Source organism: Epinephelus fuscoguttatus, linkage group LG9 (genome assembly GCF_011397635.1).
Source record: "Epinephelus fuscoguttatus linkage group LG9, E.fuscoguttatus.final_Chr_v1".
In the NCBI taxonomy this organism is placed as follows: domain Eukaryota; kingdom Metazoa; phylum Chordata; class Actinopteri; order Perciformes; family Serranidae; genus Epinephelus; species Epinephelus fuscoguttatus.
In genome coordinates, this window is record NC_064760.1 from 23515866 (window position 1) to 23541191 (window position 25326).

At 41.4% G+C, this 25326-nt stretch overlaps 1 protein-coding gene across 1 annotated transcript in view; it reads left to right on the forward strand.

Annotated features, from left to right (window-relative positions):
- LOC125894890 (short transient receptor potential channel 7-like) overlaps positions 1-25326 on the forward strand; it is an 85407-nt gene that overhangs the window by 28332 nt on the left and 31749 nt on the right. The window contains exons 5-7 of the mRNA XM_049586559.1: positions 7849-8065; positions 11551-11784; positions 16736-17000. Coding sequence (XP_049442516.1) covers positions 7849-8065; positions 11551-11784; positions 16736-17000 — 716 coding nt within the window. The remainder of the gene's footprint in view (positions 1-7848; positions 8066-11550; positions 11785-16735; positions 17001-25326) is intronic.

Here is a 25326-nt window from a genome sequence, read left to right on the forward strand (position 1 = left end):
GTGTGTGAGTGACTGTGTGAGTGTGTGTGTGCTAAGGTGGATTCAAAAACAATGTTGAGGACCTGTGAGTGGTTCCTGTTAGGTGTGACTGATGAATTAGTCATTTTGTAGACTCAGAGAGGGAGAGTGCAGCTGATGTCAAGTGAGAGAGGCGATAGAGAGCAGTAACGCTGAGAGCGTCTCCACAAGCGAGACATGGATTTAATCATGAGACACTAGCTGCTTCTGATCACTGTTTCTCAAAAACACCTGTGCACGTTAATCTGAGTGCGCGCACGTCTAATATTTGATTATGAATCAAAAAACAAAACGATGAGCCTATGTGTCACAGTCTGCCATTTTCTGACGCAGCTGAGAGAGCAGGAAAAAGGTAGCAGCATAGTTAATGACAAATTAATGAAGGATGCAAAGCACCTTGTAACTGTGTACAATTAATATCATGTATTAATTACTAAAACATTCTAAAAGTACAGTTAAATAAAGAAAATAAACCTTTGGGATGTTAAAAGCAGAACTGAGGAGAGTCCATCCATCCATCCATCCTCAACCACTTATCCGAAGCCGGGTTGTGGGGGCAGCAGGTAGAGCAAAGCATGGAGACGCTTTCCAGGTCCTCCTGGGGGATCCCGAGGCATTCCCAGGCCAGATGAGATATGTAGTCCCTTTAGCGTGCTCTGGGTCTGCCCCAGGGCCTCCTACCAGTGGGACATGCCCGGAACACCTCCAACGTGAGGCGCCCAGGAGGCATCCTGATCAGATGCCCAAACCACCTCAACTGACCCCTTTCGGCTCTACTCTGAGCTGCCTCCGGGTGTCTGTGCTCTTCACCCTATCTCTAAGGCTGAGCCCAGCCATTCTATGGAGGAAACTTATTTCTGGCACTTGTATCCGCAACCTCATTCTTTTTGTCATTGCTCATAGCTCATGACCATAGCTGAGGGTTGGGACGTAGATGGACCAGTACATTGAAAGCTTTGCCTTCCGGCTCAGCTTTCTGTTCACCATGATGGTCCGGCACAGCGCCTGCATCACTGCAGACTCTGTGCCAAACCAACAATCCATCTCACGCTCCATTCCACCCTCACTCGTGCACAAGACCCCGAGATACTTGAACTCCTTTGCTTGGGGCGGTAACCCACTCCCAACCTGGAGGGGGCAATCCATCATTTTCCAGCAGAGAACCGTGGCGGCAGACTTGGAGGTGCTGACTTTCATCCCAACCGCTTCACACTCAGCTGCAAACTGCTCCAGTGCATGCTGGAGGTCATGGTGTGATGAAGGCAACAGAACCACATCATCTGCAAAAAGCAGAGATGCAATTCTGTGGTCACCAAACTGGATCCCTTCCTCCCCGCGGCTGTGCCTTGAGATCCTGCAAGAATATCACAAACAGGATCACAAACGAAGTGTGATAATAAAAACAAATTAAACTGAGAAACAAAATGGATGTTTATGCACACCTATTAATGTGATGGCAAGATATAGGCTATTGATGGATTTGATAGTAAAATAAAGAGAGAATACCACAGGGGAAGCTTTGATGTGTTTTGGTTGATTGTCTATCATGTATTCACCTACACCTGGGGCTAATCATGTCATTTTGCTCTGCTCATATCAACAATTGCTTGTCTCTCACAGCTCGTAATGTTCTCAGTTTTTATTGCACAACAACACACCATTATCAGAACCTCAAACCATATTACATTTCATATCAGTGGGGGGAGATGAAGAGGATATTAATATTTTTGCTGCTCAAAAATAAGTAATAAATCATCGAAGGCAGACACGGAACACGCGGATATAATTGCTTTAGAAATCTCCCTTAAGAGAAACATGCGAGATATGGTTTGGAGGTGATGGGAAACAGATGTGTGTGTTTTGATGTTGGATGTTTCTCATTGATTGGAAAAGGTGAAAAAAATGGTGTAAACATGAAGAGAGAGATGGGACACGTATTGAAAGAAGCACAGCAACCACTTTTCAGTCCTCCCTGAGTGACAGAAAAGAGATGGAACATAGAATAAGATAAAAAAAAAACAAGTGACTGATAAAAAATTGCCTGCAGACGCCCAGAGCAAGCTTCGTGCTTTTGTTCAAGAAGTCTGTCTCAGTATTTGATTACATTTATGCAGCGCAGCGTACAGCTTCACTGGAGGGGTCAACTTGTAGCATTTTATTATTGATGAACTAATGCTCAGAAGACTTTTATTCCATAGCACAGATTTAGAGTGAGACATTGCAGATATTATATGTGTAAGGCAAGACTATATAACTAACAGAGGTGGAGGACTAGAGTCACATGGCTTCACTTGAGTTGCAAATTTAAGGACTTTAGACTTGCTGGACTAACACTGACAAAAGACTCGACATGACTTTGACTTGGTATTTATGACCTGAGACTTGACTTAGACTTGAGAAAAAGGACTTGACTTTTTTTTTTATTAAATTAGCCCCACTCAAAAACCCTAAATACAAATACAAATACATTCTGTAACTCACAATACAGGAATTGTGTCATCCTAATTCTGAGACACACCAGCTCTTTATTTATGGTAATTGCAGCAGCCATCACAATCAATTTGACAATGATACACTGACATTTATAAATGTCATGTGTTGCTCCCACACTCCCACATTAGAGAATCATTCTACTATAATTACTGTCCTGCAGCCTGTCATCCTTTTAATGTGCACTAAATAGGAAAAAAAGGAAAGAAAATAAGAAAAGACAGAAAAAAGAAGCAAGGAAATAATGAAAAAACATAAGGAAAGACAAAAAACACACAGGAAACAGGGGCACAAGGAAAGGAGAGGAGAAAAGGAAGTATGGAGAGAAAGAAAGAGAATTGGAATTTTTAACACAACCTTTATTAGCTATCACAAGAAAAAAGATACACATAAAAAAAAAGTTATCAACACATCTTAGTGTTCACAAAAAATGAAAAGAACAAAAACAGCAAGAAAGAAAGAAAGAAAGAAAGAAAGAAAACAAAAAAGGGAATGACAGAAGAATATGAAGTATAGAGAAGGAAAAGAAAGAGAGAAGAAAGAAATAAAACACAAAGGGGAAGACAGGTGGACAGGAAGTAATGTATAGAGAGAAGAAAGAAAGAAAGAGAAAGAAAGAAAGAAAGAAAACACAAAAAAGGAAATGACAGAAGGACAGGAAGTATGAAAAGAAAAAAGAAACAATAAACAGAAAAGGAAGAAGGAAGGAAATAATGAAATAACAGAAGGAAAGAAAGAAACTAAGACACACAGTAAACAGGGGCACAAGGAAAGGAGAGAAGGAGAGGAAAGAAAGAAAGAAGCAAGGAAAGAAGGAAAGATGTAAAGAAGGAGGGAATGGAAGAAAGAGAAGTAAAGAAACAAAGAAAGAGAAAGAAAGAAAACACGAAAAAGGAAATGACAGAAGGACAGGAGATATAGGGAAAAGAACGAAAGGAAGACAGAAATCCTAAAACAACAGATAGAAACAAGGAAATCAAAGACGGAAACAAGGAAACAAAAGAAGGCAACAAGGGAACAAAAGACAGCTAAAAGAGGAAAGGAAATTAAGAAAGAGAGAAAGGAAGTATAGTAAGAAAAACAGCAAACAAAGCAAAAGACAGGAGTAAATGAGGGAAAGAAAGAAACAAGGAAATGAGGAAAGCAAACAAGGACACAAACATGGAAACAAGAAAGAAAATAAGGAAAGAAAGAAAGAAAGAAAGAAAGAAAGAAAGAAAGAAAGAAAGAAAGAAAGACCAAAATGACAGATGGACAGGACGGACCCCAGTGTTTTGGTTTTCTGATTATCTTATTGTGGATTTCCTGATCTGGATCTTGATCCTTGTCTCGGTCTTCCTTTGTTCCTGTGTATCTGTGTGAGTCACAGAGAGAATGGCAACAAGAACACACACTTGAACATGTATGAAAATGTACATACAGTATATCTACAGTATGACAGAGGGTCTGTGCTCATGTATGGATGATAAATTATTCAGTATGGATGCCTGTCAGTACACAGTCGACGTCGAGCCTGCTTCTCCCAGGTGAAAATATGTTAGGGAATAATAAAGGACACAGTAGCTCCATTCTGGCCTTTTGAGATTCACATTTCTCACCCAATCTCTTTTATGTAGTCTGCATGCGCATGCTGCCAGTGGTCACCATTTCTTTGAAGGGGAGAGGCTCAGCTCTTGTCACCATCACGCTGATAAAAAAGCAACCCATGGGGTTTGCAGTCCTCACACAGCAGTAGGCCTGATCTAGGATGACCATCTCATTTAAGCTGATGGGTGAAATGGATCAGCCTTATCACCACAGAGGCAGTGCAGGGTTAAGATTCACCAGGCAACCTCTTCCCACAGGGTTTAGTAGTGTGTGTGTGGCATGGGGACAGCTATTGAATCTGATGTGTCACTGTGCACGCAGAGCGAGGAGAAAACCTGTGGGTAGTTAATATTGAACACAGCAGGTTTAGAGAGTGGCGAATGTTGGCATGTCAAATAAGTGTGTGTGTGTGTGTGTGTGTGTGTGTGTGTGTGTGTGCCTGGATGTAAATTTGTTTATCTTGGCGTATTTTGTGCAATTATAAAAAATGTCCCTCTGTGTGGTGGCATGTTTAACGCTTGCATTACGATCTCCCCATATGGTGCATTTCCACAAACTGTGCCGATTGTTGGCATCTAGTTACTCTGGCATTGTGTGGCACATTCGTGAATTACAACAGCTGCTGTTTTCCTGCTAAGATGATTGTTTAGTGATGCTGTTCTGATTTTGATCTCCAAGGGCCAAAAACTGTGGATCTCTGAAAAAGGCATGAGCACTAATTTATCTCAGTAAATAAAAACTGATGTTATGTTTGGCTGCGATTTTACTCTTTTGTATAATCACTTTTTTAAGTGTTCCAAGAAAACACGGCTGAAACATGTATCAACAGTCTGATTCCCTGAAACAAAGACAAATTTACAAGTTGTACTCGCAAACACAAATGAACACAAACCATACAAATAAATGGGTCCCTGCACATTCCTGCCAATGGTTTTACATTATTCCACTGAGCTACAGGGGGTTGTAAAGTGCCAAGAAACACAGCAAGAAGCAAACAATGGCAGAGAAGAAGAGGACTGCTAGCCAGGACAACATGGTGGTAAACAACGCAGGATTCCAAATGTTTGAAAAACATCATCAGCTTTGGAAATTTTTCATGAGAAGAAGAAGCATTCAGCACATTTGTAAAGCTTAATAAGTGACACAATATCGTTTGATTTTTGGGGGCGGGGGGTTGGTGGAGACCAAAGTAGAGCTAGAAGGTGAGAGAATACCGTACACAGTTCAGACGCACATTGGAATGCAAATGTCGCTCTGTTTCTATGAAACTGTTCACTAACACATTCATGTCAACTTTTTAAGGTGATAATGTCACTACTGTGTTTACAGCTTGTTGTGCTGCCCCTTAATGTGCAAAATCCACAAAGGCATTTGTCAACAAATATTACTTCTCCCTCCCTTAGGGCCCCCAACTAAGAATTTTCCTAGTCGACCAATAGTCATCATTTAGGGCCAGTAGTCGACTAGTCGCCCACATGTTTACTATATTCATTTAATTATTCAGTGTTATATTTTGGGCGGGGCAACACAACAGTTTGAGTTGAAGGTGTGAGAAAAAATAGTATCAGTAACATACACTCTGCTACATTACAGAGAAATACAAAACTGTACTAATGAACCTTCATTAATATAGACCTATATTTTGTCTACAAGTGCACGTCACACACTGAGTGAGCCACCTGTTAATGACGCTGTCGGCAAAGCAGTAATGATTGTGCTAAGTGGCTAATGGGCATGTAGCTACTGACATGTTTCAGATGATACATCATGTTTGTAGTCGAACAATGAAGATGAGTTTACATATCACCTTGGGTTCGTCCTTGACCTTCTCAAAATGATCCCACACTTTGGATTTCCTGCCCGACATGTTATCAACTAACCTGTGTAACAACCGCAGGTACCAGCACTCTTGTGCCTTTTTTGTGCCAGCTTCCAAGAGCATCGTATAGCCTGTTTGCCTGAAACCCTGAGTGCAGAGCTGATCTTCTTCCAGGTGCTGTTTATAAGTGTGTAGGCGTATGGTCCGTGGGACAGATGTAAAGCTCTGGGTAGCCCTGCACTAACATGATCAACTTTTCGGTATTTATCAGACTGAATATTTACAGAAGAAGGGAAAGATATCTGTCGGCTGTGATTGGTTTGTAACCTGACTCCTGTCTGACTGCTGAACGTGGCCTTTTCCTGTGTTTGTCTTTTCAAATTAAATTCCCACATGGTCCAGTCATATAGGTTTTGATTTATTCTGACAAGGCGCAGCTCATAATATTGTTTATGTTTTTTCTTCTGCGACTAAGCGGCCAATGAAATCTTGCAGACTAATGACTTTTCTGGTCGACTAAGGTTTGGTCAACTATAAAGGGGCAGCCCTACTCTCCGTAAAGATAATCTGTCCTTAAAGGTGTACAATGCAGGAATTGTCAGTTACTGTGTTTAAACACAACATTCAAACTGGGCCCCACCTCCCTTCACTGCTTGTTAGTACATGGTAAGTAACTGTATTATTTTAGGAATGTTACATTTGTTGTAAAAGCTGATGCCATAATAAACTAACTAAACTATCCACTGGCACTTACCTATCCAGCAGAAAACAGGCCAACTTTGCCTTGTTCGTTATCGCCATCCACTCCTTCATTGCTCTCCGTGAAAGCCAGCCCCACATTAATTTTCCTTTTGGAACAAACTTTGTCTGCTCGGAGTTTCACCTTGCTATATTTGGGTTGTTTTTTTTCAGCACTGTGTCCATGTTTTTCATAGCTTCCTCTTGGCGGCCTGCTACTATCAGAGCCAGATGTATAGACGATACATATGCACAAAAACCTTTTCTCACACACAAACTGGCATTTATAAAGGAAGAATGTGAGGTGAGAATGTTTTCACTTCACCATTCTTCAGACCAGGTGTGCGCGCAGTTTTAGCTGAGATAGCTGCAGGAACAAGATTAATTTGAAAATTATTGTTTGCCAGTTTCACTGATTTTGTTATTTTTGCCTACTGCAGGGTGCTTTGTAAGATGTCAATCAAAGACATATTTATAAACTTAATTTTAAATTATTTGTGAGCGATGAATTTAATCAATATTTTTATTTACGCTTGAACCATTGTCTCCCTGTTAATGATCATTAATTTGATCCTGAACCGTAAAGCACTAGGTAACGTCAGCAACATGGACGATGAATGAATGAATCATTGATTGTACTTCTGATGATGATTGATGATGACATTTTTCCGCAGTGATGGTTTGCATAATGGCAGCTATCCACCTGAGAGCCTTGAAATGTGACACAGTCAGTCAAACTGCTTTTCTTCTATGTTGATTATCAATATGCAAACATGTGTTTAAGGACGTTACAACAGCCATTCATAACAAACTGTGGGAGTGGCAATGGGGCTCGTGCACATGCACCTAATTCCACAATGATTGAGATTTATTAAACGGAAATATGTAATGTGCAGCTTTATAAATCTGACGTACAGAATGCATATGCACATTTCTGTCTTTGTGTGTACACAGTTTTAGTCATGAATCTACAGAGAGTGCAGAGACTCTGCAGATAAATACACCACAGCACACTTCTAATGGGTCTGATGATTGAGTGGTTGCATTTGTGTGTGTCTGTACATTGTTTTTTAGGAAAACCCTGCATAGTTTACCTTTAACCTTCATTTAACAGTTGATTCTTGGTTAATATTTGGGAACAACAAATTCACAATGGAAGATTTATCCTATTATGTTCTCAATCTTCTCACATCCAGCTCGGTCAGATCCTGCGAAGCCCCTTCATGAAGTTTGTGGCTCACGCTGTCTCCTTCACCATCTTCTTGGGTCTGCTGGTCGTCAACGCCTCCGACCGCTTTGAGGGTGTCAAGAACCTGCCCAACGAGACCATCACAGACCACCCACGACAAGTGTTCAGGGTCAAGACCACCCAGTTCTCCTGGACTGAGATGTTGATCATGAAGTGGGTGTTGGGTGAGTCACCTTCTCACACACACATGGTGCGCACACACACCCTGCCAGTCTTTGAAATTCTGCTCAGTTGCAGCCAATTAAAATGCAAATAGATGTAAGGTAGTCACTGTTGAGGCAGATTCCCCGTCATGATAAGAGATAACCTTGATACAGCATATAAGAGAGTCGAGGCAAAATGTTACATGGTGGATTTTCTTTATGAAGTGTATTTTTTAATCAGTATTGATGATGTACTGTCCGCATGCAGGCAAAAGAGGTTCATGGCCATGTTTCTACCTACGTTTTGAAAGTTTTTGATGATAATCAAAAGTACTGAAATCAGTAAAGTTCCTGCAAAGAACCTGTGAACCTTGTTGCCCAATGTTGATATGAGACAGAGTTAAAGATTAATACGGCGCCATGCCAACCAACTGGATGAAAGCCAAGGCTATGGCAATACAAAAATTCATTCTCTTTTATCTTTTAAAGATCAAATAGAAGGTTCCTGGTTGGATGTAGCACAGGCCAAACCAGCTGACGCAGTAAGGTGGCCATACTGAGTCCTAAGGATAAGCTCAAGTGCCCAAAAGGTGGTGCTGAGGAAATATATGGTGTTCTCTATCAAGCATTCATTTCTAATTAAACATGGTTGTATATCACCATCTTGATTTTTGGTCATTGTAAGTTTTCGTTTCATTTTAAATAAAGTCATGTTTTTCAGAAAATGAAACTCTTATCTCCAAATTCATACAGTTTTGAAGCTTGTAAAGGCACAATGACAAGCTAGCATCAAACACTTGTCAACCGCACTCTGGTCCTCCTCAGCGCCTATCTCCCTCCCTCTATGTATCCCTGAAATTATGAATGAAAGGCTTAACTACATAGCAACAAGGCAGTGTCCAGGACAGTGGCTTTTCATGTGATTTCAAACAAAGTCTTGGCTTTTAGAATATTAAAGCCTCTTTAAACCCACTGAGCCCGCCAAACTGCTCGAGCTAGTTCTAAGCAGCTTAGCATTGCGCATTGAAATAAATGCTAGATGCTTAAATGGTTGTTAATATCAACATGCTACACATCGTTAGCTTGGTTGGATTCCATGAGTACCAAAATGTAATCCATGCAGACTGACCAGCATGGTAAACAGAATATGTGTCCATTCCTCAGTTATACATATACATTACTTTAGTCCAGACGTACTTAAAGTCCATTGCTAACTTTGTTCATCAAATGGAGCACAGTCCTTTCAACATAAACAATATTTTCACGTCTTCCTGCACAGTGTTGTTGGGTATACTTGTTTTTGTTATCTTGCTGGCAACAGAAAAAAAAGCGTCCCCCAGCTTCTCTGTGTATTTTTCACCCTGAGACAGCCCCAGAGTACAACATGCTCTCCCAGTTTGGAAGGCCAATGGGCTTTGTCCTCTGTCATCAAACTCTGAGGGTACAACACAATAAACTTTTAAGGCCCCTGTCTCAAAAGCATGCATCAGTGACAGTCCTTATGTAATGTCACATGTTTTGCTTAATATGTGGAGTACAAAAGCTAAACTGGCATTATTAGAAAGCAAAGACTCTCCTTTTCCCTAACACTATATAAAACTCAAATGTGTTTCAGGTTTAACATGACTGAGATGATAGAGCATGTCACATATTAGATGGAGGGGTAGAGAGAAAGAAAAATGGATGAAAGATGGGAGCTGTTGAGGGAGACGGGTGAAAGTAAAGGGAGGGGTGGAGTGTGTGCCACACAAAAAAACCGGCAGGAAGAAACAGGCAGATAGACGGGGGTGACACAAAGACAAACTCAACAGATAAATAGCCCGTAGCAATATCTGTCAGACCTCAGCTGCTTCCCATCTGCTGATGTTCTTCCTTTCATCTACAAAGACACACATCTAACAACATTATGTGAGCGGTTTGTGTATGTTGGTGCACATACGCTTGTGTTTTTATTTGTTTACGTGTAATGGCACCATTATTTGCCCATCTGGGGTGATTTTTGGCAGCAGGTGCTTTGGTGTGTGTTTCTGTCCGTGCGTGTGTTTGTGTGTGAAGTGAGTGGAGGCTTAGGTGGAGCAGGGTAATTGTAATTCCAGCAGCATGCTCTGAAGGCCTGGTAATTGTTACAGAGATGATACTGATCAGGGTGCCATTTCAGTAAGCAATTTTCCCCTTGTTTTGGCTCCAAATAGAGAATGACAGAGAGGTTGCGTAGGAGGAATTAGGTTTTCATTTTGAGTGTGTGTGTGTGTGTGTGTGTGTGTGTGCATGTGTGGGTGTGTGTGTGTGTGTGTGTGTGTATGTGTGTGCACCTGAATGGTTGAGTATTTAGTATAGACTTTGTTGTCAACATATGTTCACGTTTGTCTGTGCATGTATAAACTTCTTTATGTTTACATGAGTGCCTGTTGGAACCTCCTCCAGAGTTGCCACGGTCATGAAGTTCCTAGAAAAGTTGTGAATTTTGAAAAACTGTTTTTCAGACCTGGAAATGGTTTGGCATTATATTTATTTATTTATTGTTCAAAATATGCTCTTAAAAATCCTAAAACACGTTGTGCTAAGTACATTTCTTGTATCACTAATTTAAAATCTAGACCTGCTAAAATCTAGACTTTCACACTGAGATTTGAGACTCATAAGAAACTGAATATTTACTGTTAGTGCGTTCTATGATGCTAGTGACAGTTAAAATCATATAGCTATTTGATGGACTTAAAAGGTATCATGATTCAGACGTCTATACATGTATAGATGTATGGATAAGCAATGTCCGGCCACTGTGTTGGCAAGACTGAAGGGACACGATCAGCCCTAATTTATTAAAACATTGCTTCCGCAAAAACATTTTAAGACATGTCCATAAAAGAAATGTTTGTTTAGCAAGAAATAAATGCATACAGATTGGTCAAAATTACAATGCAAACAGATGTGAAATGTGTTGACATCTACAGGATCTCCTGTTGTCTATCCCTTAAGAAGGGGTGCAGTGTTGACATTTTGCAAAGTATCCATAAGTGCTGGTCTGGTCTATTGGCATATGGAGCTAGTTGGCAACAGGAATGTCTAATGAGTGAGTAAAGTTAGTGCTAGTAGTTTGCTTAATGCCTGCAAGTGTTTGTTTAATAATGTATGACCAGTGGTGTAGTGGTAGCTCATAAAGTGGGGGTACTGCTAGGTAGATGGGCAGGTTACAGAGGAGAAAGTGGGTTTACTCTCCTATATACTGCAGTGGCTTTTTGGCTGATAGGTGTATATAGTGTAAATGGACAGAAACAGAAATATGTATACCCCATATGCCTGTGTATACACTCCACTACACCTCAGTGTATGGCTTTATCATTAAATAGGCCTTCCCATTTCAAACTACCTAAATAAAATCATGGAAATGGGGATGAATATTATGGAAAAGTTAGTGTGGAAACCCTGCCCCTCTTTTATTTGTACCTATCTTGTGTGTATTTCCCATCTTTCCACAATGTGTGTATTTGTGTTGCCATCCTCAGGTATGATTTGGTCAGAGTGTAAGGAGATCTGGACCGACGGGCCGCGAGAGTACATCATGCACCTGTGGAACGTTCTGGACTTTGGCATGCTGTCCATCTTCGTGGCGTCATTCACAGCACGCTTCATGGCGTTCCTCAAGGCGTCCAAAGCCCAGCAATACGTGGACATGCACGTTCCAGACGAAGACCTCAGTAACGCCTCACTGCCTGATGAAATCGCCTACTTCACATTCGGTAAGCATTTAGCAGTGTTCACACTGATGCTTAAAAAGTCTTTAAATGCACTAAAAAAGAAGGCCTTAATTGGTTTTAACCGGTCTTAAATCAATCTTTAGGAATAGGAAGTAGGAATTTATACAGTAGATTGTTTTTTCTGACGTTGCATTTAAAATCTGATGGTAACTAGTTACATCTATTTTTTAAAGTAATTTACTGAAGGCCTCCTGCATTGATGTCAGGTAGATCAGAACAGTGAAACCAACAAAACTTTCGTCTCCAGCCAGGATGCAGAGGATCCACTGTCTGCTAGCTAGCACTGTTCCCTGAACAACATGGGGAAGTGCAAATTCAACAAAAACTGGTTATTTAAAGAAGAAACAGACAGCATTTTTGCCTATATATATCATTATGAAAATAATGTGGGTTGCACAGGGTAGTATACACAGTAAAATCAGACTATCAGCGTTTACATAGGCTACTTAATGGCTTTGCAATCTTTGCAATAAGCTTCTGCCCCCGGGGACGAATTTTCGCGGAAGAAAATCTGCTTTACAGCAGGAAATGCGTCATGTATTGCCAAACAGGTTGGTCAGCCAATCAGGGACTGGAGCTGGTCCTTATGAGGAGTTGGGCATGAGATAGTTGAGTCAGGAGCACAATGGCAGACGGACAAAGTTTGGAGATGAGTGAAAAACAGCCTCCCAAGAGAAAAGGAGCTCCTCTGTCCAAGGAGGTGAAGATGCACAAAAAGGAGAGTGATAAAAGAAGAGGAAAAACAAGAGTAAACCTCAGTCAGGCGTTCAAGAGATGGAGGGAGCTCCATGACTAAAGAGGCTTCAAAACCGATGTCCAGCTAGCTTTCTTTCTAATGGATCAGTAAGTAACATGGCTAAATGTTAGCTAGATGAGAGAGGACTGTACTGTACTGGCTGCTAGTTCATTCCTAGCTGGCCAGCATCGCAAATCGCCGCAGACAGGGACCGGGTAGCGAGTGTTGGTCGGTCGTTGCCATTCTACGGCAGCCCTCGAACAGTGATACCCCCACCCCGCCGCTGCCGCAGCTACTGGGCACCCAGCCTCTCAGACCGGGAGAAGTGGAGTAAAATCCTCTCCTCCGCTCCTGTTTGTCTGGTGAACGCCTCTCCTCTGTCAATACACTCTGCCAGCAGTTTAATAATATTGATGCCAGTTGTAACATTTGAATGTTTTAGTAGTAAGCCATGTTCTAAGCGGGATAATGTATAGTGAGCCGGTGACTGTTGAAAAATAACTCCGCTGTGCGTCGGGGTTCCATTCCCCTGTCGGGAGTTATTTTTCAACAGTCACCGGCTCACTATACATTATCCCTTACGTGTCTACTGTTGTTTGTACTGATACTATACATATTGGTATAATTTACTGTGAGTTGTTTGTACTGGTATTGTGCATTCTGATATAATTATTTACATTACTGTTTGTTTTTTTTTCTTCAGATAAATCTGATAATTGTTGCTCGGTCTCTTTACTCATTTATTTAGTACAGTGTCCACACACCTTCTCATTCTACATATACATAGAGGTATACTGGTGGCTTTACAGCCTACATTTTATTTATTATCTCTGATCCCCACGGTCAATTTGGTCTTTGCGACAGTGCGAGCATTAAAAAAAGTCTTAAAAAGTCTAAACTCTAACTTTTGAAGATGTCTAGGAGTTCATTTGATTCACTAATTTCTCTGGTGTTCACCAAAGATCAGTCTGACTTCCTGTACGTGACACTCTTTGCTTTGTTTTCTTAGCCATTGTCACTGCCACTATTCTTGATGACTTCACAATTCTTTTGATATTTAATCTGAAAAGCATAATTTTGTTGCCGCTCCACCAAATGCCACATTACCTCTCTTCTTATCTACCATACCGTTTTCCCCAGGAAAGGCCAAGCTGACACCACATGATAAAATGTAAAAGCTTTCAGGAGGTGCTTGAATCATTGTTGTGCTGCATCAGATGAGGAGCAGCAAATCAGATGAGTGTTTGTGTAAAAATGTCACCAATAACTCAAAACCCGAGCTGGGGCACTAGAAGATGAGGGTGTGTTTGTCATTTAGATGAAGAATGATGTTTGATGAAATATGCTCGATGGCAGCACAGCATACTCAGTCAGCAAATACATGCGCATGCATATGCATATGTACGGGTGTAAGTGACTGCAACAAACATTAAGAGTATACATAGGCAGATGGAGCAAAGAGTTATTTTGTGAATCTGTAAATATATTTAAGCTCAGAATGACAAGAGGGGCATTAAGATTCAAAACCTGCCTCAGACACTAATAATATCTGCCTTCCCTACTTGTCTGCCTTTAATGGAAATATACACCTTCCTGTGCTGGATCTGTGTGTCTACTTGATTCATTTCAGAATATTAAACTTAATATTAAACCCTTCAAGATCACAGAACTTTTAGTGACAGAACTTAAACTCCTCTACAGCATGAAAACCTGCCGCAGGCTGCAGGCTACTGGACTGTACACTTCCTGGTGGCCAATGAAGGCAACCTTCATCAGTGCTGTCATCTGGTGGTCTGACTCTGTCATGACACATCAGTAATAAATAGATACAAATGTATAATGCTGTGATGTCAGTTATTATCTCCGTCAGCTGTGCAGCCATATCTGCAATGAGAAGTGCACACATTGTGTATGAAATATTTATTCCTTGTCTAAGTCGCAGTTTAACAGCAAAATACTAAAAGGAAAAAAAATCCTTTACTTTATATTTGTCTGTTTGTGATCTCCACTTAATCCATCTTTTTTATGTCCTCTTTTTCCATCCAGCTCAGTGATGTCTGACTGGGCCTCTTTTTCTATCCCTCCCTGCTGTCCTCTGTCTGTGTCCTTACTTCTCCTTGGACACTCTATCCCTTTATCCCTTCTCTGTGCCGGCCACTCGTGTCTTACTTGCCGCTTTCCCTCCTCACTCATCCTCGTCTATCCTCACTTAATCCATCCTCTCGCTGTACCTTCTCCTCCAACAAGCACATCTTCCTGAAAGCCAAGATTAGGAACATCTCCTGCAAATATTTGGGTCCCATTGTAACCAAAAGTTTGCTTTGTACACAACCAGAAATTAAAAAAAAAAAAAAGAAAAACAGTTGAATGTTGAAGCAGCTGGTGGCTGAGTTCAACATCAAACCAGAGGAGTTCGGAATTTGCATAATAGGCTTTTATAATAATAATAACATATCTGACTTATATAGTGCTCTTTAAAGTCCTCAAAGGGGCTTCACATAGTGAAAATATTTAAGTAAAAAAAAATCAACAGAACAGATTGAATCCATAAGGGAATTAAAACACAGCAGAGAGATACAGGGGGTGCCAGGTTGTGAGGGGCACTGTAGGTGGTGAGCACAGCCTTGAAATTTATCCTGTGTTTAACCCGGAGCCAGTGGAGGTCGTAGAGGACTGGGGTGATGTGGTCATGAGAGCAGGTGCTAGTAAGTAGGCGGGCGGCAGAGCTCTCTGTATTCTGGAGTTTATGAAGGGCATTGTTTGTGGTACCATAGAGGATACTGTTGCAGTAGTCAAGCCTGGATGTTACAAGTGCATGAGTAAACATCTCTGCAGCAGTAGGTGAGAGCGAGGGCAATGTTACAGAGGTGTAAGAAGGATGTTTTGATGTGGTTGACATTGGGCAGGAGTGAGAGGGTGAGGTCAAAGATAACTCCACAGCGGCACACCACCACCGGCACAGTGAAAAATAAATCATCCTCAGAACAGTTTTTTTAGTCTGATATCATATAATAAATTTAAATCCTAATCCATAAATGCAGCTGAGGAGGATTGTGGTTAATTAAAAATGTCATGTCAATGTCAATGGCATAAATTATGGAGCTGTACTTGCATACCTGATGCATCAAGTTTTATCAGAGTGAAAGTGTTAGCTGGGTAAAATCTGGGGCTGACTGTACAAAAAAAGTTAAGATTTTCCTTGAAGTCCTAGATAAGGTTTCCCTTAAAATGAAATTGGTTGCACAAAACACTCTTAAGTCTTCTCCTTAATGTTTCCTTAAAATGTTCACTTAAGTGTTGAGGGTTTTCTCCATGTCTTGGTCTTATACGCAAGGAATCCCTAGACCACTGCGCGAAAGACCTTAGCAACTAAAGCAAGGTTAACAAAAAAAACAACAACTTAAGGTACCGTGGCAAAGTTTGATTGGATAACAACAGGAGTGAACACCCATAGTCAGCTGATTAGAGGAAGCAGTGGGTGTGGGAGGGAGAGAATTGTGAATGGATGAGCACAGAGAAAGTTTTCCTGATTGAACTTATGCTAAGCTTCATTTCTCCAGAAGTATAATCTTTTCCTCCTCTGACCAATATGGTTTTCTTGTCGTCTTTGTCTTTCGCCATTTTTTCACTAACTATAAGCCAACGTTGTGGGACAATAACAGGCATCACAAGCATGAGTCCAAGCAAACAAACTATCTTTTACTGCTGTAAAATCTCTTTCAACATAATAAATGCGTTAATGTTTTTCTTCAACTAAGGAAACCTTTTAAGGGGTTCTGTGCAACCGTGTAAGTCCCTCAGCTAAGGAGAAGTAAAAATCAAAGTGTTTTGTGCAACCTGTCAATGAACCTTGTAACTTGTAACTAGTGGGCTTCCGCATTGTGTTGGTTAAAGAGAAAAGACACTGGGATCTCTTCCTGATTTACCTCTGTTTATTCTGACAAATAAACAGGGAAACAGAGCCTCCATCTTAATTCTACTGCCCACTCCAGCTCCTCTGAACTGAAACACATATAAACTCTGGAGTCTGGAGGTTCTTCCATTCAAAAATAAACTGTAACCAGATAATTTTCTGTAACTACTGTTTAACAACGAGAGATAAAGGTACATATGACCCCTTTAGATTTGCAGTAGCTAATTCAGATGATACAGTAACAGCGTACTCAGCTGCTTCTCTCTTCCTTTCTTCTCCTCCAGCCAGGAACAAGTGGCGTCCCTCAGACCCCCAGATCATCTCAGAAGGCCTGTACGCCATCGCTGTGGTGCTGAGCTTCTCGCGCATCGCTTACATCCTGCCAGCCAACGAGAGCTTCGGCCCGCTGCAAATCTCACTGGGGCGCACGGTCAAGGATATCTTCAAGTTCATGGTCATCTTCATCATGGTGTTTGTGGCCTTCATGATCGGCATGTTCAACCTGTACTCGTACTACCTGGGAGCCAAGTACAATCCTGCCTTCACAACGTGAGTTATGCCCAGCTGAGAGACTGGCTATGATTAGATTTTGGCTATGTTTAAAGGTATAGTATGTAGGAATTGTCGTTAAGTGTAAAACTGTGCATAAATATAGGGAAACACTGACCCATGTGTACTTACATTTTGGAGACAGGAAATTGGCAACACAGATGGTGAGGTGATAAACTGAAGCCAGATTGTGGAATTAGATGTGAGAGGAATCATTATAAGTATAATGATCTCTCACACATAAAAATTCACCTCATATCACACATTTCCTATAGATCCACTTCATAAACATTCAAATGCAGCAGTGTTATTTGTGTTTGTATCAGTGAGCCATGACTTCTCCCTAAGCACCTTCTGATTGCAAAACATATGTCACCTTACATCTCAAATCAAATCCCGCTCAATATTTCATTAGTCCTGTCTCACCATCAAGTTCCCCACCGCCGGAGCGCAGAGGAGAGGGTCAGGGCCGGACTGTACGCTGCTGACACTCGAGAGAGCACTGTGCGCAGCTGAATGATGCCAGGCTGTGGCAGGTGACAGGAATCAAGAAAGTTGGCTTTCCTTTACCTGATAATAAGCGTGAATATACTGAGTCATTTCCACCTCAACAACGCTATCCCAGCTGACTGATTAATGTCATCAGTTGTAGAAAACCAAGATAACATCAAACAGCATTGAATAATTGCAGCACACTGCACCAACAGTTTTCAATAATATCACCCAGTACAATTTAAGTTTTCAGATGTTTGTGTAAAATGGCTGCAGGGAACAGGAGTGTGCTGTCAGGTGCGCAGAGCACGCTGGAGACACTGCAGTACTCCGCTTCTCACCCGCTTCTTCACCACCTGCATATGTGGATTGTGTAAATTAGCAAAGATGTAAGGGTGCTTTTTTCTTTGGCATCCACCCTTTTTTTTTAAATGTCATGTAGCACCTTGATTTCTGCACCAGGAACATTCATTTTCTTGTTTTTTCTCTCGGTCGTTGCCATGATTTACCGTACAGAACTACTGATCAGCCAACTCATGTTTATGTCAGCATTAATGAGTGGTTTGTGGTGACCATTTATGATTGATTATAGGCATGTAGAGGGCGAGATATGAGGCTGGTCCATGTGCGGACAGTTCCAACTTGATTTAGGGTTAACAAAAGGAAATGGCACACTGGCAGGTGTATGCAGGGTTTTATAATTCAGAATATTTTTTTAACTGTACATACATTTTCTCATTCATTTGTACACAAACATTTAGTGTGGATTCTCCACAGAGTTTTATAAATGAGACTTCCAGGTCCTTTACGCTGCATGCTGTGTCTAGGAATGTCCCGAACACAGCAGAATAAGAAGAAAATAAGAAACTACAGAGGGCAGAGTCACTGCACTTAAATACATCACCACACACTTGTAGTGAGAGGGCATACTTTTTACGAGTCTAGAAATTGTTTTATGTGAAAATCCTGCATAGTATGCCTTAAAACATATGCATGTGTTTGCATCTTCATGTCTGCATCTTCTTCACGCTCTCTCACAAACTTCCACAAACACTGTGCACCTACACGATGGTGCCGCTACATTGGTTTCATATTTGAATTGATTGCAAAAAGAGAAATGATTCATGTCAGAAGTATCTGATTTGGTTCCCATGTTACTGTAATTGCAAGTCAAAGTCACGGAACAAGGAAATCCCCGGGACAATAGAAATGGTCACATGTCCTCCTTGATGAGACCGTTTGCTGGGTTCATTATATCCATGGTGCTTCATCACTTGCAGAGATCGAACTTTGATCTCCCCTCAGACTTCATGCAGGCAATCAGGCTATTCGGTGAAATTTAATAAGGAGAATGGTGAATGGGATGGCTCACTCACTAAAATCTATAACAAACACGGGTGAACTGTGGTTTTGTCTCATAGCTTTAACAAAGTTATTAGAAGGAAACTGGGATTTTACCCAGCACTGTTTTTTAAGTAAGTGAAGTTTATGTAATGTAGCACATTTCACAGAGCAGGGTCACAGAGTGCTTCACAGAAATAGAATTATTACAAATAAGACCATAAAAAAAAACAGGAAAAAGCAATAAAAAGAAACAAACAATAAAACATGAGCAACAACAGATCTTAAAATACACAAAAATTACAACCACTAGACAGTAAGAGGTGAGACAAAGGTCAGTTTGAATAAGGGAGTCTTTAGCTGCTTTTTAAAGGCGTCAACAGAGATCGCAGACTGTACGTCTGAAGGAAGAGTGTTCCGCAGTGTTGGGGCCACCACCTCAAAGGCACCATCACCTTTTGTTTTCAGACAAGGGCAATTAATAACCAGTAAGCTCTGTAAGAGCAACTGGTGATAAGGATGGAGCAGGTCAGACATGTATGCTGTTTATTAGGAAGTACTCATTTGAAGACCATGGGACTTAATTATCATTAACAAAGTTTCTTTTTTTTAAATTATCGGGTCCCTCTGATCCCAAATAGCAAGAGAACTTAAATTGCATACTAAAGGAAAGTTTGGGTCTTAGGAGGGTATAGGTGTCTGACCATGCTGAGCTCTGTAAGTGAAAATAAGAACCTTAAAATGAATCCTGAACTTGTGGAGAAGCCAGTGTAAAGATTATAAGATTGGTGTGATGTGAGTCATCCTGCTGGACCTGATTAATAGCCTGCAGCGTTCTAGACCATTTATAGAAGGTCCAGGGACAACGTGTTGTGGCAGGTGAAAAGGGCATTGCTGCAGTGTGGCCTGGATGATATAAAAGTGTGAATGGTCATCTCTAGCTCAGGCTGTGATACAGCAGACTTAAGTTTGGCAACGTTTGTTAGTGGAAGAAACATGTACAAGTCAGTGATTTGATATGTTTATAGAAGCACATAGCCAAATAAAGTATAAGTCAAAGATTAGACTGTCCAGCTGAAGACGTTGTTAACTGTATTGTAGAGGAGAGATCCACTCTGCTGTAACTCTCGCACACACACAACCATTTTGGACAAAAATTAAAATGGAAGGAAAATTGAGATGCCAGGTGTTAGTGAGAGGTGTCTGTGGCAGCAGACTGTCTGAGCCGTGAGAAAAACACATCAATATTGGTATGACTTAAAAAAGAAGAGAGACGACATGCAGTTAATGACGAGGCAAAACATCTCGGCCTATTGACTTTCCAAAATCTATTTCCTTTTAGATCAATATAGATGTGGAAGTTACGAGAGAGGGAAAGGAGCTTTTGAACTGTGTCTGAAAAGTTTTTGATACCAGTCCAAAGTACTAGAGTTTCTCAGAGGCATGAGAACGTTCCCATCATTCAGTAAGTGCCAGGGTAGTCAGTAAAATCTGTGGACCAGCTCTGATCAGAAATAAGATTTAACACACCAAGAAAGGGGTTGACAGTGGTATGATGGAGTCCATTGTACCAAATGAACCCTTCAAGAATAGGTTCACATTTTTTCTAAATCTATCTTTTATAAAAATCCATTTGGCATAGATAGATTTTGAGGTGTAATTTCCACTGGGGATTAAAAGGCTACTGATTGGCCAGATGTCAGGTTCTGCCTGAGAATGTGAATTGACCTGCTGATTTTGCTCTGATATACTCCAAAGAAATGCCACAGAGGACGAGTGTATTTAGCATATTTAGTATTGTTCTGGCGGAATTTAGCATGATGAACAGTTTGATGCTTTCCCAGGTTTTGTTAAGATACTGTAGTCCCAATATACACTGATCTTATTTAGGTACACCTTGCTAGTACCAGGTTGGACCCCATTTCCCTCCAGAGCTGCCTGAGTTCTTCGTGGCATAGATTCAACAAGATGCTGGAAACAATCCTCAGAGATTTTGGTCCATATTGACATGATAGCATCACACAGTTGCTGCAGATTTGTCGGCTGCACATCCATGATGTGAATCTCCTGTTCCACCACATCCCAAAGGTGCTCTATTGGACTGAGATCTGGTGGCTGTGGAGGCCACTGGAGTACAGTGAACTCATTGTCATGTTCCAATAACCAGTTTGAGATGATTTGAGCTTTGTGACATGGTGCGTTATCCTGCTGGAAGTAGCCATCAGAAGATGGGTACACTGTGGTCATAAAGGGATGGACACGGTCAGCAACAATACTCAGGTAGGCTGTGGTGGTTAAACCATGCTCAGTTGGTACTAAGGGGCCCAAAGTGTGCCAAGAAAATCTCCCCCACACCATTACACCACCACCACCAGCCTGAACCGTTGATACAAGGCAGGATGGATCTATGCTTTCATGTTGTTTACACCAAATTCTGACCCTACCATCTGAATGTGGCAGCAAAAATCCAGACTCATCAGACCAGGCAATGTTTTTCCAATCCTCTGTTGTCAGATTTTGGTGAGCCTGTGTGAACTGTAGCCTCAGTTTCCTGCTGTTAGCTGACAGGAGTGGCACCTGGTGTGGTCTTCTGCTGCTGTAGCCCATCTGCTTCAAGGATTGACGTGTTGATTGTTCAGAGATGGTCTTCTGCAGAACTTACATGTAACGAGTGGTTATTTGAGTTACTGTTGCCTTTCTGTCATCTTGAACCAGTCTGGCCATTCTCCTCTGACCTCTGGCATCAACAAGGAATTTTCACCCAGAGAACTGCTGCTCGCTGGATACTTTCTCTTTTTTGGACCATCCTCTGTAAACCCTAGAGATGGTTGTGTGTGAAAATCCCAGTAGATCAGCAGTTTCTGAAATACCCTTGGATACATTATCGTCTTCTTCTTACTGGCCAAAAAGCAATTCCCTCCTAGCATGACTACACTGTTAAAGAGGGGAAACAAAATCCAGGGTCCTTGTTCTAGCTTTGGCAGTCCGAGTTACACAAACCAAAAGGGACTATTGTTGTATTTGACAATTGAAATCATCCAACTGAAAAGGGGTGATAAACCGGATGACTCTGCATACACTTAACCTGCTAAAGCTCTGCATTTAACATTATTATCAGGGACATCCATTGCAAATGGTCAGTTGCACATTTGAACTAAAGGCTGCCGACCATAAAACTGACTTTAAAACTCCTTAAATATGTTCTTTGACTTCCACTTAGACATTTACATCAGCAACAAGAAATTCAAAGTTTATTCTATCAATTTTAGTGTCACATTTTCACTCTCAAGTTGTGTCTTCTATCAACCCGTCCAACAAGTCTTGCAACACATCAATCTGAATACCGATGCCTCTGCCTCCTTCCTTCATTTTTATCTTATCCGCGTGTCTGCATGCTCATTCTTTCACATCAGCTGCAGACAGAGTGACGGTGGATCTTTCACTGTCATTGTCTGATGCTTGTAGGAAAGTTATCTGTCTTGGGCTGCTGACAGAATCTTTCAGCAAGTCTGTTTATCATCATTCATCTCAAAATGAAAACTCTCTCTGAGGTCTCTCGCAGTCACATATCATTACTCCTTTTCTCAGAGGGAGACATCTGCAGATTTGAACAGATGACATTACACCATTTCTGCTCAATCCAATAGAGCAAAGCATCGCTTTACAAGTTGGTCTGTAATCATGTTGTCAAATACTTGCTGTTTTTTGTTTTACTAACCAGAGTGGAAAAGTTTATGTAATTGCAGTTTGGTATATTTATCTGACATATAAAGGTTTACTAGTTGAAATAGAGTCTGGACTAAAGAAGGCACGCATAGCTCCGTTGTTTTTCAAATTTGGTAATGAGGCATCCCACCCGGTCAGAGCAATAAACAGGTTCCAATCTGTACATTTAGTGGAGCATGATGTTTATGCTCTTTTGCATAATTTACAGTTTTTTCATATCAGTGAAGAACACATAGTGTGACTTGAATTCTTGCCCTCGGCTAATTTTGTATTAACAGGCTTTCCAACCATGACAAACTGCTTCCAGGTGTCAACATCTGTCTCCTCATAAGCATAAACCTTGTGCTGCTGGCTTGTTTGCTGTTGCTTGTCTGGAGTAGTCCCAGTGAACCACACAGTAGTTTGCTGCACCTTAGTTTGCTTGCATGAGGACGAAGACCTGCCTTTTCTGATTTTTGTGGGTCCAGTTTTTGTCTTGGATCTAGGTTTCCCCTCCACAAACTAACCAAGCATAAAAGATTAAATAAGATGGAGTCAGAATGACCTGGGAGCGTCGCCACCACTTTGTTGTTTCTAGTTGTTTTGGCAAGCTGTACAGTGATTGTGATCCAGTTTTCGTGGCAGAGTTTCCACGCCAGACTGCTTGCCTATCCATCTGTCTGCGTGTCTCTTCTTATCTGGTTATACACCTGTCTGTCCACCTGCCTGGGCTTGGCTGTATGTATATCCACTTGATACAGGGACATTTCTCTTTGTGTCTAACTAAGCTTAGTCTGGAAACACTGTTCATTTATACACCCTTGCTGACAGAAACATCATCAGGTCAGAAGGACACTATTATATATCACACCAACAACGGAAATGCCACTTAAAAATAGAGCCTCAGTTGTTATTTAAATGCACCAGATGTTTGACCACCATTAAGGCCCAGACACACCAAGCAGTCATTAAAGAACTAGTGGCAACAAAGGTCCACTGTTGCATCGTCTCATGTCACCTGTCTCTTGGCCATAAAGTTGTACCTGAACACACCATTAAGACTACAGCCAGTGGCCAGGTAGCATACATCCTGTGTCTGCTTGAGAGGAAATAACTCAGCAGGCAGCTGTAGTCTGTATTCGCCATTAAAAAAGGGAATACCGAAGGACCGACAGGACGGATCCAAGGGGCTAGTTAGCCAATTAGCACATTAACAAGAACATGATTTTTATCATGCACTAGCAAACAACTGACCATTCGCTAAATCCCGCCCCGAGGCGCAGACTGGCCATCATAACGTAGCATCGGGCCGGCTCAGACCAGGGTCCGACAACAACACAGCTGTGCTCCATTGACTCTAATGCAGTCGTTTCAGATTTCCTTCATTTTCAGGCTGGTTTTGTGGATTTGGAGCTAAATGTTGTGCCTGGGGCACGTCGTGTATTAATGATACTCGTTACCTGGAGAGGCTGGGAGAAGATATGGACCGTTTCATTGCTATTCTGTTGCTAGGGCAACAACTTTGGTCCCTGTTTACTTCCTGTCAGCTTCTGCATTAACATACATTCAAACAGGAAATACAAAGGGACCCATTTAGAATGTTTATGTTGTCCAGTTTGAAACGGTCTGTACCTTTCTTCCCTTTTCCGAAACCAAAATCAGAACCTGAAAAGTGTAGGGTTAGCTAGCTAGCTAGCTACTGAAGATATAGCCTACTGAATGTATACACGTGCTGCTTTTGCTTTTTAATGATTATAACAGTGAAAAAAAGATTGACTCTGCTGTACAGGAACCAGTGAAGGGAAGCAGGGAAACTTTGCTGATATTCAACCAGCTGTGTGTCATCGCATTGTGTGCATACTAATGTTGTTTGACTTTCCCGGGAGATTTCCTGCCCGTCTGGCGGCGGAGGTCGGGGTACTGGCAGTGGCACAGGAGGGGAAGCCAAACACCGTTCATCTGCACACACTGCAATGCCACACAGCTGGTTCAATATCAGTGAAATTTCTGAGTCAGTTTGACATCCTGGATATATCCTTCTCTCTGGAATCACTATTTAATTCTTCCAAAAATATGATAATATTTCTTCAGGGAGTGCAGTTAGTTACAGTGTGGGCTCCATGCTTACTCTGACAGCTTGTTGGACCATCACAAAGGGGTGGAGCTAAGCGAAAGGTCAATTACAAGCTGCAAGCTCAGCGCCTAAAAACACAATCTTACCTACCCTTTAGATTTCACATCCTTTTGACTTTAGCCGTTTGTTTGCTTTTCTCTTTTCCGTTTTTCTTCTCATGAACTGAGATTAACTGCCAATCATGGTGATTTCATTTACAGACAGCTCTGCAGGCTCTGATTTAACATGCTGAATCGACCGAACAAAGTCAAAAAGGGCCAACGGTGCAAGACACACCACCAAAACTGAGGCAACAGTCAGGTGGTGTGTTAGGGCCCTTAAGCTGCATTCACACTACATCAGGCATTGCACTGAAATGCCTGTCCTCCCATTCATTTAAATGTGGGTAGAAGGGGCAGCAAAAAACAGCTGTCTGCGGGTAAAAATTAAAACAGAACCAACTTTTGGAGAAACGCAACTCAACGTCACGCTGCTAGGGCTGGGGATCAGACCACAAGATTTCTGTAGATGGTCTCTGCCCTCCACTCACCTGCAGCTAATTGTCACAACGCCTGATTATTTATTTATTTGTTGTGAACGCTGCCTAACTCACATATTCCTATCACCTGTGAAGTCTGGGAGCAATTTCCAAGCTTATGACCTGCTGAACATTCA